We start from the raw sequence: 15646 nt of genomic DNA, 5'->3' as shown, positions 1-15646 counted from the left end.
AATGGCACATCTTTGTCTCAAAACATTTACAAAAGTACTATATCTTTTAATGGTTGTTTTGCTTCCCTTTGTAATCATTTTGCATCTATTTGTGGGTTGTTTTGTGACTCGTCGTAGTAGTTTTGTAACTCTTTGTGGTTGTTTTGTGTTTCTGTAGTTGTTTTGCATCTATTTGTAAGTTGTTTTGCGAGTCTTTGTAGTTGTTTTGTAACTCTTTGTAGTTGTTTTGTAACTCTTTGTGGTCGTTTTGTGACTCTTTGAAGTTGTTTTGCATCTATTTGTAAGTTGTTTTGCGAGTCTTTGTAGTTGTTTTGTAACTCTTTGTAGTTGTTTTATGAGTCTTTGTAATTGTTTTGCATCTATTTGTAAGTTGTTTTGTGACTTTTTGTAGTTGTTTTGTGAGTCTTTGTAGTTGTTTTGCATCTATTTGTAAGTAGTTTTGTAACTCTTTGTGGTTGTTTTGTGTTTCTGTAGTTGTTTTGCATCTATTTGTAAGTTGTTTTGCGAGTCTTTGTAGTTGTTTTGTAACTCTTTGTAGTTGTTTTGTAACTCTTTGTGGTCGTTTTGTGACTCTTTGAAGTTGTTTTGCATCTATTTGTAAGTTGTTTTGCGAGTCTTTGTAGTTGTTTTGTAACTCTTTGTAGTTGTTTTATGAGTCTTTGTAATTGTTTTGCATCTATTTGTAAGTTGTTTTGTGACTTTTTGTAGTTGTTTTGTGAGTCTTTGTAGTTGTTTTGCATCTATTTGTAAGTTGTTTTGTGACTCTTTGTAGTTGTTTTGTTTCCCTTTGATTGACTTTCCAATAAGAAATGTTAACATTCACTTCATACAGAAGCTCTGGCCCAGGTGCCACAGGGCCTGCACCCAGTAGGTCTGCTCAGTAAACCTTCCATGATACCAACAAGCCAACGCCCTGACAGGTTACCACTCTTTATTTAGAGCAAAATAAGACTAAATGTTGCTTTAAAAACAAAACAGAAGAACATTTGGTAACGTGTTAAAACAAAGCCCACAAATGACAGTATAAATGTGTTGTGCAGACTGGATACCAAAACACAGAAGATGAAAGGTGCAGTTAGTTCGTCCTCCCCAGATACTGACAAGGAAGGATTTTAAAAACTGGCATGTCTCGAGGTCCAGAGTGGAGCCAGACACAGATGCGATGGCAACGCTTTTTCATCCACGCAGCATTTTTCTCAGGTTTTCAAGCACACTTCAGTGAGCTGAGAGCAGCACTTGAGTTCAGCCCAGGCGGGCTTGTTTTGTGTCAACAGCGAAGCTCGCTGGGGTCCACCTCCTCCTGGATAAGAGACGTAAACATCCTCACACAAAGAGCTCCTACGCTCGCTCAGTATGACTCATCCCGAGAGTGAACTTTACACTTGGGCTGTTTGCCACAAACGAATAATTGAAAAACATCGGACGAGCTGACCTGCTTCTACTTTATTCAGTGTATTCAGATTATGCAGGCTTCACTCCTTCTCACACCGATGAGGGCAGGCATTACTGATGGACTGGATGTTAACATTTACATAAAGAATGCATTCATCTGCCATGTGAACGACAAACCAAAACACAGCAGAGAATTAATTCATAAATTGGTAATTTGCTAATGAAGTCTGTTTCTCCATTGCTACTTGTCTTTACCCTTGTCATACTTTAAAAACTATGAAAGAGGAGACTGACTAAAAGAATGGAATTGTTTGGGGAAGACATATAATTATAAATTATACCTCAATTTACTCATTCTTATGTTCAACATATTTAAATTTGCCCACAGATTACCTGATTGATTAGTAAGTCTCATCAACATATGGATCCACGATATGAATTGTTTGATTTAGTTACAGTTATCAATACACAATATGTCCATTTTATTATGATCTTGGCCTGAGATATGTGGAAATACTTTGGTAGTATAAAGGCTGATTTATAGGCTAATTCCATACTGTAGGCTATATATTTGACTTAATATTGAATTTTGACAAGCTTTGACTAATTAATAAATAAATAAACCTGCATTTTATTAAAGGCAGTGTGGAGAGCATTTTGAATCAGTCGGCTATGTAGACCTTATTGTCAGGAAAATTGATCAGGAACTTTACTTTAAGAAACAATAGTTCCTTAATTATAGTTCTGAAAAAAAAAAAAATCTCCATAAAACACTGTTATGAATAATAATAAATTAATGTGATATGTTCTTTTTTTATCATGCAATTACAGACTGTTGATTTTAATTTTAATTTTAAAGTCTTTTTTTGCATTCTGAGGTGTTTTTCAACGATAATCCACAACATTTTTTCTTAATGTTAGTTTTTTTCAATGTCATTAAAAAGCTGACAGTTATATTTCATTGGCAGTCTAAGAAAATAAAGTTGATCACTTCCTTCAACAGTAGGCTAGAGAAGAGGAGCAACATTAATTTGAGAGGATTTAAATTGAAGGGTACAATAATGCCTTCACTCAGCTCGCTCTGCATCACATGCATGCGCGCTCACTCCACACTGCAGGAGAGTTAGTTTAGCTCTGAGAATATCTAGTAAATGTACAGTGGACGTTTGTGCAGAAATAACTGCTGCAGCTCCTCCAGACCAACAGAGGTTTTCCGTGTCTTGTGAAGTGACGGGGCTCCGCAATGAGAAACGTTATCGTCTCCAACCGGGTGCCGGTGTCTCCCTCCGGCCGCGGTCGGGAGATTGAAGCAGGAAAAGCCAACACTAGGATCAGCAGTGATTCATGGAGAGACCTTTGTCTGGTCAGCTAACATTACTGCCAAGCAGCTGAAATATAGAGTGATATTGTGGTTTTAGCTGACGTGTGTCGCCTCACTGTTTTGAGCGATGCTCGTTCATGTCTATGTAGAGCGAGCACGAGCACGAGCCCGACGCTGAGTTTTGTTGACTTAACGGCCACAGGTGTCGCTGTTAACAAGCATTTCTGACTCTTAAAAACAGTCCCTTTAATGTTCTTTTTTTAAATCATATTTAGATTTTTGTCTTTTTTTGCATTCTGAGGTGTTTTTCAATGATAATCCACAACAATTTTTCTTAATGTTTCTTAAAAAGCTGTTATATTTCATTTGCAATCTAAGAAAATCAGGTTTATCACTCTCTTCAACAGTAGGCTAGAGAAGAGGAGCAACATTCATTTAGATTATTTAAATTGAAGGGTACAATAAGTAAATGTAATGTTTATAGATCAAATTGGTAACCTGAGAAAAGAGACAGTTTACAAATGAGTTGATAATTGGGGGAAACATCACCTCAGCTGTTTGCTCTTCCTGCTCCTCTTTTTCTGTCCTCCATGTTGCACCTGTCAGAGGGGGCGGAGTCATGATGTCACCTGGAGCTGGAGGGGGGAGGGTGATGAAGATCCGCCTCTCTCTCTCTCTCTCTTTCTCTCTCTTTGTGGGAAAGTTGTTCCTCAGTGCGGCTGTAAACAGTCGTCTGAACAAACACAGCCTCTCTAACATGTCGTCTTAAAGTAGAAACAGAAGAGTTACTATGCAGAGCAGCGGATACTGGACGTTTCTCTCCACATATTCAGGGTTTCTGGTGGATTTTGAGTCTCCTACAACCGGATAAAGAGAGAGAGAGAGAGAGAGAAGCTTCCTTGGCGGAGGGATAACAACCAGATGAGAAACATGATACTGATGATGGCGCTTCTGCTGGCTCAGCTGCCAACAGGTGAGTGAGGCTTTAAAGGTGCTCTAGAAACACATGTTAGAACTCACATTTATACTTTATTCATCTGTTTTTTTTTAGTGAATGTGCAGGAATTTAGGGTGAAGCCACTTTTAAGCAAACTAATCGAAACTAGCAGTGATGTGTTCAGGTTAATTATCGACAGGTGTAAACAGGACAAGGCCACTGCTGTCACGTGACTGCATACTTGCTTACTAATAGGTTTTTATGAACATGTTGTCCAAACTGTAAAACAACCCAAACAGCTCACACAGACTGGTTTTTACAGAAGACAATATTAAATATAACTCTTTATTAGATCAAACCTTCTTAGAGAACAAATGTTGAGGACATCAGAGTAGCAAAAATGCAAAAAGATGGCCTCTGGACATGTGTGTGTTCACAAAGATTCATTGAACTGGCATCACACAGTGGATCAGCAATGATTTTTTTCTCACCAATTCCTTTGATTTTTTTACTTTGATTTTTATATGTTTTTATATGAAATTATGATTTCAGATCCAGAAATACCATTATTCCACATGGAGGGGGTTATTTGTTTTTGTGTATTTGCATATATATATGTTTGTACACTGTAAACAATTGCTGTTAATTTACAGCAGGATTTCAACAGTATTAACCTGTTATTGCTAAAAAAAAACAGTGCTTTACTGTTAATACAAAAGAAAACCTGTTAAATTAAAGGAGCTAATAGGCCATTTTTTAACTGAACTATAATGCAATCTTAAAAAACAGCACTTTACTGCTGATCAACTGTCTAAAGTCTCATCAGTAACAGTTTCATGCAGTAAGGCTACAAATTAAGACTACACAAACATAAAAAAAATAATATACAGCGCAGGAAGAGTCAAAAAATGATTTGAAACCTCCACCTAAATAGTGTCAACATTTAACAATGTTATAGAGAACACAAGCTTGATATACAATAACTACATAATAGTGATGACAAACAATTACAACAAGATATATATAATAACAACAATAGAAATATCAGAAAAGACAAGAAATGTGTGTGATGTGCATGAGCGAATGTGCGTTTGTTTGTAAAGGGGATATTGGTTTAAACATCTAAAAATCTATTAATGGATAATCAAAAAAGTTGCAGATTAATTTCTGTTGATTGACTAAATATTGCAGCTCTATAATTAAATACCTTTATTACACCTGTGTTTTGTTCTGTTAATACTACAGTTACAACGGTTAATTGGTGGTACGAGAGGTGAGCTAGTTGATGTTTGTTCATGTTTATGTGATATGAACATTATTATTACCAATGAAGAAGTATCTATTCACAATGTTAAGAACAGAAGTGAAAATATACGATAAAAAAGATGTAATTGTATATGTTTCTCCTCCAAGTTGTATGTTTTCTGTGTTGTGTGTTGAATGAATGAAAAATAAGCACAAAAATCTTTTTTTTAAATACCTTCCGTTTTGGACTGTGGAAGCAATTTGAAGAAGTCTCTTCTGATATGGACTAAACTTTTAATCAATTCATTGAAAAAATTATAAATTGAGTAATTACTAATGGAAATAGTAGTAGCCTTAATCTGCTAAATCCTTTGTCAATTAATCAATTCATTGTTTGATCTATAAAGTCAAAATGTCAGCCATGTTCCCACAGCCCGAAGTGACGCCTTCAAAATTACAGTTCTAATTAATTTACCATAAAAAAAACCCCCGAAGAAAAGCACTAACGTTTTTTTCCCCTTGGGGATTGACTTAAACATTTATCGATTATTAAAATTGTTGGAGATTAAGTCAATCGACAAATCAATGAATCAACTAATTATCTCAGTTCTACATCACAACTTTAGTTTATGTCAGAATACTGATCGCAGCTTAGAGTTGTACTTTTATAAAGCTCGGACCGCTGTCGGAACAATTTTATAGCTTGTTTTTTTATGTAGTGCAGGAATATCTAGTTTTTGCTGAAAACTATGAAAACCTGCAGGTCAGTTTTGTAAGATTTTTACATGTCTGTGTTGTTTGGACAGGATGGTTGATAGAATATGTTCCCAGTTCTGAGTTCAGTTTTAAATTGTATTCGCACATAATAAAGGCAAAAAGAATAAAAGCAAAAACATTAATTAAAATACTTTCTTTTTTTTTAACTGTCCTGCTACAAGTAGATAAAATACACACTGCCGGGTTATAGATAACACCTGATCATGATGTCAGGATATCATGTTGTGACTTAGAGACAAAAAAAGTAATCGGTGACACTAGATAATCGATGACGATGGGTACTCTTTAAATCAGAAATTCACAGGCTCCAGCTTTTCAAATGTCCTCTATGATAGTGAAGGACAAAACAAGCAGTTTGAAGCTGTGTGTGAGCTCTGCCACATAGTGGTATAAACATTTCTCACTCTTTTCTGATTTTTAATGGATCAAACAATTCAACCATTTCTAAAGAAAATAGCTGGCAGATTAATCGATAATAAAAAAGAAGTGCTATTTGCAGCCCTAATCTATCTGCTGTAAATATTTGGAGACATAAATCATTTGAGAAAAACTGCCAACACCTGCCGGACAATTACTGGCAAGCATCCATCTCAGATATCAGATGTGAACGAAAGAGAAAGTGTTTGAACTTTGACCTCGAACTTCAAACATACTGTTCTCACTTAGCAGTGGTCGCCTGTCATCAGCTTGTTTTCTCCAACTCTACAGTGCTTATTATGATTGACGACTGTTATTATCTCTAATGATATAGTACAATACACACACACTCACACACACACACACACACACACACACACACACACACACACACACACACTTAATGACTTCTATTGTAAACCGTTAACCAGTCTGGTCACATTCTTGTCAATCCTGTTCAAGAGCCAAGCTGTAACACAAACACACAAGGAACATTTTACTGTCTAAAGTTAGAGTAATTTTGATATTTTGCGTGTTGTTATTTGACATTTTATCATTCTTCTTCTTCCTCCTGCTTGTATCAGAGCTGCTGTCCATCCAGGTGATTGTTCCAGAGACGGAGAGGAGTACAACTCTGTTTGCCTCTGTGATCATTCGCTGTGACTACTCGACTTCAGCGAACCCTCAGGACGTCCTGGTCACCTGGAGGTACAAGTCCTTCTGCAAAGACCCGGTGCTGGAGTTCTACTCCACAGGTGAGGCTGCAGGTGGAAGGAGACACTGATTTTAATGCGCAATAATGTAGCTGAACCAGATCATAAAAAAATAGTGACACACTTTTTCACAGTAGTTTTCATTCTTTGGAGCACTGAAGACTAGTTTAGTTTTTAGAAACCCCATGCTTGGCTTTGCACGCTCAGAAGAGTCACCTAAACAATAAATATTGTGTTAATTTGCTGTTTAAGTGGATTTTTACATTGAAGTGTTAACTAGAAGGCTTGAACTGTATGCGGCCAACCCTGTCTCCCAGTAATATTTAAATCATTAATCAAATAATGAGGAATAGTTTTAAAAAACATATCAATCACAACTGATCACTGACAACTTGTTTCATTTGTTTTTCCCATAATATCCGCTCTTGCAATACATTATCTCCTTTTAGCAACTTAAGCATGATTAGTGCTTTTTTATGTTTAATATTTTACTCTTATAAAGTTGTCGGACTCACGATGGACAGCTTACAAAAAAGTATCAAAATTGATGCCGCAGAATGAGAGATATCGTCTTTTTATTCCATCCACTTACCCATTACCCACAATGCAACCCGACCACCGTCAGTTCAATCCGAGATTCAGGTGTGTTGTGTTAGTAGTGGCTAATGTAGCCTCGAGCCACTAGAACACGTTTACATGCTTTAATGTTCAAAAAACACTTTATTTTTCTCATACCAACCTTTTTTCACCCTCCGTCTGAAACGCTCTATTTGAGCTCCTGAAAAGCACAGTCTGCTCTGATTGGTCAGCTGGCCCACTCTGTTGTGATTGGTCAACCAAACCAGCCTGTTTGGACTCTGCTCCAGCCGAGGCCTATTGAAGGGGGCTGGGACACGGGCGGACATGGGCCTTGGGCTATGGGGTATAACACATGCGCAGTGTAACTGAAGTTGTGGTCGTACATTGCGATTGGCTCAATTTCAGTGAGCGCAGACCAGATTTTACTGCGTTGTACCCCAAAGATATGACGTGTTAATGACGTGTGACCCAGCCTCTTTCAATTGGCATGGCTCCAGCTTCGCTCTAACCGTCTTTGTTTGAGGGCGTTCCAAACTAGCCGCTGGGCAGGTATTATGCAAATGTGTTACTTAGTCATATCACCAGACACAGAGACAAGGCGTGTTTACTTTAACATTTAACTGAAACTACAGTCTTTCTCTAACCGTAACCAATGTGCTATTGTTGCCTTAAAACGATCCCTACCACCTCCCTACATCTGTGGTGTGATACAAAAACATAGCATTTCCTTCACTCAAAAAAACGTTGCCACAGAACATAATCCTGGCATTACGTTTTCCACTAAAACATACATATAGTCAGCATCGTGTCATAAGTCGGGGCGCGGCTTAGGACGGAGTCGCCGTGGGGGAAACAATCCTTTCCCCCCACAAAAGTGCCATGTCTTATATAGAACCCTTGACCTCACTCGACAAAGAACGTTACATACAAAATTAGGCAGAATCGGAGTAGATTATTGTCCATATCTTATAAAAGACTGGACAAATGACCCAACTAAATGGCCCGAAGTGTCATCCCAGATATATTCTGCTATCTGGTTGAATCGCCTGGTAAATGACACTATTACATTTACTGAATATATATAATGAATTAAACTTACCGTACAGCCATATACTGTTATGATGATGTAGACTTGAATATTTGAGTGAACTCCATGCAGTTTCAAGACAGTAGCAGCGCTAATGTTACTCAATGCCATTAGCCTGTTTTTTCACACAGGGATTTACACACCTAACTACAGGTCCTTGGAAGCTCACAACTTCTTCACCAGTGGTTTTGTGGGGGTTGTACTCCATCACAAAATGTCTAGGTCAGACACTTGTCTGTTTCGTTGTGATGTGAAGCCATCCTTGAGGGTGACAGAAAAGCCTCATCGGACCTGGGTTTCTGTACAGGAGAATGGTACAATCCTGGCTGTCTCCTATCAGATTCTGTCTCTCTGCTGGGTAAAATATAAAACTTTAGGTCCGGATTTTTAAGTTTATTTAACTTGCAGAAAGCTTCACAGCAGCTTTTGGGCATGGTAGCGAATGCTTTATTTTCCCCCACGGCGTTAAGCGGATGTGACGTTTTATGGGCGTTCCCATGAATGCCGACTGTATGTATACTTGCCAAAGCAAAGTGGTATATAAAGACATTTTCTAGAGGACAGGGTTGACCAAAGTAGCGTTGTCTAATCTACACAAACTGAACAAATAGTTTTCTCAGTTTGAAATCTAGTCAGATGTATTGTTGACAATCCTTTTTCACTGCAGACATTTTAACGTGTCATAGCCGGAAAAGAACAGGTGTTACTAATAACATTAACAATGTCCAGTGAGGTGTTCCAGCTGTATGGTGCTGCACGTCTGACTGGGACGTCTACATGAAACAGCAGTCAGATAACGTTGATTAATTACACCTGTGCTTGTGTGGTTGAAAAGTCACTGAGATAACTTTATGTGCTCAGGGGACAAACTTGCTGGAACTCTATTCAGCCAACACGTGGAAATCATCAGGTTTCCTACCTGATGATTAAACCCACTTGTTGAATAAAGTGCATGTTCTCTCAGTGCTGAGTAATGTTTACATGTGATTGTATATTTCCAAACAGAGAGAGGCCCAGGGTCATCTATTGGCTTTTCATTTACTACAGCACAGCCACTGCAGTTGTTCATATTGAAAATATTTAATTTCTAGAAATGATCTTACTGAACTTACTGTTTCCTTTAGTACATTTTACACTCGTTACAAAAACGGATAGAAACTTCCTATTTTCCACACACACAAAAAAGACACTTCACTGTAACTTTCACAGCATATGAAATAATGTATTGTTCTGTATTGTTTGCAATATTATATGCAGAAAAATACAGATACATTTAATTCTGTTGTGTATCCTAAATACATGCATGGTTGCACCTCACTTGTAACCAATGGCAGATATTCTCCAAACACGACGCCAAGAGATTATTCTCAGAGCCACGCTTTAATGACTGTTTGTCCCTAATGATATACAACTGATGGGTCACTTTGTTGGCTTGTTATTTTGTTTTAATCATTATTCAGTCTTTGAAAAGTTAAAACAAAAGTCTGTTTTCTCATAGATAATATGGTATTAGAGTAGCAGTATTTTGTAATATCATTATCAGTAATTCTGTCATTAAGCAAACACTAACTTTGAAGCAGCAGCAACACACACAAACAGTGTATTTTTGTACGGTTTACATTTTTTTCACTAATGGCTACCACATTATTATTCATTGACTTTAGCTTTACTAACCTACTGAACTGGTTGTTGTAGTTTTTCTCCTGGAGGAATTAGTTCCACAGTTATGATGGTTTGAGCTGCATGAGGTAGACTGATAAACTGAACATATTTCATTGTATTCTCCTGTGTTTCTGAAGGCTATCAGGCCGCTCTGCAGCTGGGTCAGGACCCCGCCAATGACTGCCCCGACCGCCAGCGCACGGTCCGCACCGTGATCCAGAAGAGGGGCATTAATGAGCCCATGCTGGGCGCAGAATACAGAGAACGTAAAATTACCATTCAAAACAGTAAGTTTGACACCATCATAATGGAGATACACTGCCGTTCAAAAGCTTGATTGTGTACAGGCAGATGGCGGAGAGGACTACTCTATATTCTTGAGTGATCTTTTATGCTTTTAGGTTGTAGAAAGTCCTCTTTACAAATATGCAGCGATGCTCACAAGTAATTTTTTGCAAGTTAAAGTCTCTTATGGTTGTAATGAACGTTCTCTGCTGCATGCCATCCGGCCTGCTGAGAACACGGCAGAGCTTTATCTAAGGAATTCAAAGCATGTACGGTATCATCACTCCTTTATCTATTAGCATACAGTATCAGCAATGCAATATGAAAAAAACACTATGAAAACTTTCCTTTTATGTAAACTGTATTTGCCCCTAAAAATGGACCAATAGACCAACGTTATTCAGGAGAACCTTAAACCTAAATATTCTTGTCTTATTGTATTTTGAAGTAATGTGACGTTGTCTGTGAACAGAGGCTGACCTGGTCATCACTGAGGTGATGTGGTGGGATAACGGCGTGTACTTCTGCAGCATCGACGCTGCCGGTGACACGACGGGTGACTCGGATCGTGAAGTCAAACTCATCGTATACCGTAAGTTTCCTCAGTTGTGGTTGTGGCTCTGAAAATACTTTTTTTTTTAGCCTGAAATATCAGTAATCATGTGTCTTGTTACCTGTTCCAGACTGGCTGACCGTCCTGTTGATCATCATCGGCGCTCTCCTACTCATCATGCTCCTCTGCATATGTTGCTGTCAGTGCTGCCCGCAGAAGTGCTGCTGCTACGTCCGCTGCCCGTGTTGTCCTCAAACATGCTGCTGTCCGGAGAAAGGTACAACAGATGCATTTATGAAACAATACACTTTACAGATTATTTTACACAAATGTTTATGCAGCGATCTAAGTTTGTCTCTTGCAGATTCTGTATTTTTTCAAGCCTATATATGAAAATCTGCTAAGTCACTACCGAATCACTCAAACCTTTGACCCCGTCTTTGCTCTGATTTCAGCTGTGATGCAGCACAGGATGATACGAGATGCTCAGAAGGCTATGGCTCCTTGGGCGACCGGTCAACCCATTTATGCTCCAATTAGCTCCAACCTCTCCTCCCAGGGCGTTCCCATACTGTATTCAGGTGAGTGACACAATAGAGCACACAAAAGACTTCCCTTTGTTGCGTCATTCTCGTCCAGACCCAAGGGCGTATGTTTGATTTGGTTAGGACACATTGTCCACACAATGCGAACACTACTTTTATGTCCATATTTTAGATCTTTTTTTATATTTATATCAAGCAAATGACGCATTATGTTGAAACTGTTTTTGGTGCTTTAAGTGATAGTCCAACAAGTATTTTTTTTTTACCTGAAAACATGCAGAGAAAAGGTCAAAGTCCTTGGTTTTAGTGTCTTTCAGCTCACTTTCAGTTCACTCTCACTGCTCTGACAGGGCTTTCAGCCACAGCAGGCAGCAGTTTTCAGAAAAAAAAAAGCTCTTAAAACCAACTGGATGCTACCTGCCCAACAACAAAGCAGCAAACAAAGTTGTTGACTAGCTGGTGAACATAGTGGAGCATTTAGCAGCTAAAGAAAAGCCAGTTATTTCCCTCTGGAGTTGGTAGAGAGCAAAACAGAGCTATAAGAGAGAGAATATTGGACTCAAAAACAATTAAAAATGAATGATGTTGCTCTGAATCTGCTGAATGTGTAAATATTGAAACATTTGCGAACAACATACCAACTTTATAGGATGAAAATGTGACAATGTTGTGTTTACAGCTTGTTTCTGGTGCCCCCAAGTGGCCTGAGCTCTCTTGTCACTTTTGTTCCAGGCTCATACTCGGACTACCCCACCAAACAAAACTTTGCCATGGCTCCCATGCAGCTGCCCCCCATGGCCCTGCAGCATCAGCATCAGCATCAGCCTCCTCCTCTACACCACGTGAACGGCAGTGTGCACAGCAGCGCTCGTGGTGGCACTGGTCAGGTGTTGGACTACCTGGAGAACCAGGTGAGGGGGCTGGACGTGGCTCCATACACTCACCAAAATGTGCACCCATTACAGCCTCAACTTCAGCCTCAGCCGAGGGCTCCTCCGGCAGTCCCCTACACGCCGGGGCCCCCGAGCATGTTGTCAGCCCTGGGTGACATGGGAGTGAGAGGGGTGGAGAGAAGGGTGATCACCCTGCCTCCTATAATCCAGCGTGTGCCCAGCTTTTCCTCACGTAGGGGGCCTGGAGGCGGTCAGTCCAGTGGGAGTACAAACCGCTCCGGGGGAGGTCTCCCACGTGACAGCCGCGTCGGCTATAGAGACGTCTCTCCTCCCAGACGAGGGATCCTGCGGGAAAACAGCGATGACTCCGAATGGGAGAACAGGCGACCACAAAGGAGTTCGAGGAATGCGAGAGGAGACTCGGCCGGAAGGAGAGGAGGTGGATCCAGGCCGCGCGCTCGTAGTCGTGACGACCTGATGGAGGAGCTGCAGAGCAGAGCAGCTCGGAGGGAGAGGAGCTATTCACCTCCTCTGCGTCGCAAAGGATCCTGGAGCTCCGATGAGGAGGAGGACAGCAGGAGAAGGAAAGGAGGTAAAGGGAAGGATTGGCCAGAGAAGCCCCCCAGCTACTCCTCCATTGAGAGCCAGCCTGTACGCAGTAACGGCCGGAGGACCTACGACCGCCTCTCTGTAAGATCCTAATACTCAGAACCAATTGTCTGATGAGAGTTATTCTCTTTGTTTCATTGCTGTCTGTCTCCTGTTACTTTCTTTTTTTTCATTTTAGTCTTGACTTCTTTCCTTCACATCACTTTTAGCCATGCTAGTGGTCATTCAACCACTTTGGTCCACAGTGAAATATATATCTCTTCTTGACATCTATTGGATGGATTGCCGTTACATTTTGTGGAGACGTTCATGTCCCCAGTCGATGAATTGTAATGACTTTTCTTTTAGCGCCACTATGAGGTCAGGTCAAAATTTGAAGTTGTCCAATATTCGCTTTATGACCTAATACCTGCAAAACTAAAGATATTCCCATCAGACTTAGTTGTACTTTGTATTTAGTGCCAGTTAGCAAATATTAGCATTCTAACCTTCTAAACTCAGATGCTAAACATGATAAACATTATACCTGCTAAGCATGATAACATTGTCATTGTGAGCATGTTAGTATGCTGAGGTTATTATTTAGCTCAAAACATCACTGTGTGCCCAAGTACAGCCTCGCAAACCGCTAGCATGGCTGTAGACTTCAGTCTTGTTTAGTCTTGACTAATTCCTTTCTTTCGTCACTTTTTTGTACTTCTGTTGGTCTTTTCTTCTGCTTGTGTGTATTGAACAGTGGTGGAAAAAGTAATTAAATACTTTACTTAAGTAAAAGTAGAAATACTACAGTCTAAAAATACTAGTATCACAAGTAAAAGTCCTGAATTCAAAATGTCAGTAAAAGTACAAAAGTATTATAAGCTAAATGTACTAAAAGTATCAAAAGTAAACTTAATATGCAGAATGGCTCATTTCACAGTGTTATATTATTAAAGTGTATTCTTTTTTATTACTAACGAATACTAGGGCTGCACGATTTTGAGAAAATATCTAATTGCGATTATTTTTTACTGATATTGCAACTGCGATATGATTTGTGATAGTAGAGGGAATGAACATTTTTCCATCATTATTCTCATTTTCATTGAAAAACATATTAATGGTATAATGATAATAATGATTTTTGCAGGGATCTGTACCAATCAAAGATGTTTTCTTAAGTCTGTAGAATATGATGTGTAGGCCAGGACATCTCTGGAGCATAACAATATTTAATTTAAAATGGTGTTTTGACACACATTTCACCTTTAACAAATATTCTGACTTTAACAAATCCTGCGAAAATTCCAGTAGGCCATATCGCAATTTTTTTATTAATTGTGCAGTCCTAACGAATACATGTGGAAACAATTTTAGTTACTTTATAGTACTGGGTAGATTAACAGTATAGTACTGCATCATATCATGTTTTTTTTTTTTTTTTAAAGTAAAAAGTAACTAGTAACATAGCTGTAAAATATGTGTTGTGGAGTTAAAAGTACAATACTTCCCTCTGAAATGTAGTGGAGTAGAAGTATAAAGTTGCATAAAATGGGAATACATAAGTACAATTTTGACACACTTGTACTTTACTTAAGTAGAGTACTTCAGTAAATGTACTTAGTTACATTCCACCACTGGTATTAAATAATAATATCTCCGTCTTTAACTTAACTCCACCTCTGTGACTTTTCTCTCTTAGGATAGAAGTTCCCATAGCGCCACCAGCTATATCATCTGAAGCATTTCTATCTTTTTTTTTTTTTTTTTACTTTTTCCTGAATGTTTCCAGAACGGTGAAAATGAAGACAAACAGTACGTACCTTCATTTGTTCAATCAGCGTGCAAGAATATAGTTGTCGTGAAATGTGATTGTGACTCCTGAAAAATGTACTGCATGGATATACTTTCACTCGGTATGCACTGTATGTGATTGCAATGAAGAATATGATTTATGCATGAAGAAAATCTGTTCAGTTGAGGCTTTAAATTGCAGATAATATGCAGTTATATTAAGCCTGTGTGTGATTATTGTCCTAGCTGTAATAAATGGTGTAACTTGTGTCTGGTGATGGATAAAAGTATCCTTCTTTAAGTGTTTGTGAAGTAAATGTTCATCAGTTTCAACTAGCAGATTGTTGGATACTGTGAGATCTTGTGGGTTATTTAGGTCCATTATCCTGAACACGTTATGTGAGACAGATACAGTGTCTATTTGTTTTGTTTTTTTAAATAATTTCTTATTTTTGCATAATTTCTTGTACTATTTAAAGTCTTTTTTTACCTTTCATCCATAATAACATTATTAGATAGCAATAAAAAATGTGTTGTATTTTATTACAAACATGAATAGAGATGTATTGTGATGAAAAGTGTTAAATAAACCTTTTTAGATACAGCAAGTGTGAAGTGGGTCATTTATGTGTGTGTGTGTGTGTATGTATGTATGAATGCATGTATGAATGCATGTATGTATGCATGTATGTATGTATATATATATATATATATATATATATATATATATATATATAGTTTATTTTTCATAAAAAGCAACATATTTTAACTTTTGTGTGTATGAAGAAAATTGGCATCTAAGGTCAATCTAAATTTTTCATGGTGTAGAGAAAACCATGAAATCTACTCATTTATTAT

At 38.4% G+C, this 15646-nt stretch overlaps 1 protein-coding gene across 1 annotated transcript; it reads left to right on the top strand.

Moving 5' to 3' along the window:
• The first annotated feature begins 3319 nt into the window (after positions 1-3319).
• Positions 3320-15390, top strand: LOC119500777 (immunoglobulin-like domain-containing receptor 1). Its single transcript, XM_037790689.1, has 8 exons — positions 3320-3686; positions 6674-6844; positions 10268-10417; positions 10888-11007; positions 11099-11245; positions 11424-11549; positions 12246-13096; positions 14697-15390. The coding sequence occupies exons 1-8, from the start codon at positions 3635-3637 to the stop codon at positions 14733-14735; spliced, it is 1656 nt and encodes a 551-aa protein (XP_037646617.1). The 5' UTR covers positions 3320-3634; the 3' UTR covers positions 14736-15390.
• Positions 15391-15646: the final 256 nt, after the last annotated feature.

This window comes from Sebastes umbrosus, chromosome 13 (genome assembly GCF_015220745.1).
Source record: "Sebastes umbrosus isolate fSebUmb1 chromosome 13, fSebUmb1.pri, whole genome shotgun sequence".
Taxonomy (NCBI): Eukaryota; Metazoa; Chordata; class Actinopteri; order Perciformes; family Sebastidae; genus Sebastes; species Sebastes umbrosus.
The sequence above is the reverse complement of the archived record's forward strand: the minus strand, read 5'-3'. Positions and strand labels throughout refer to the sequence as shown.

Bases quoted from the DNA above. Each gene is read 5' to 3' on its own strand.
- LOC119500777 (XM_037790689.1), top strand. From the start codon at position 3,635: ATGAGAAACATGATACTGATGATGGCGCTTCTGCTGGCTCAGCTGCCA. The intron at 10,418-10,887 runs GTAAGTTTGACA...GTCTGTGAACAG, and splicing joins TAAAATTACCATTCAAAACA to AGGCTGACCTGGTCATCACT. The intron at 11,550-12,245 runs GTGAGTGACACA...CTTTTGTTCCAG, and splicing joins CGTTCCCATACTGTATTCAG to GCTCATACTCGGACTACCCC.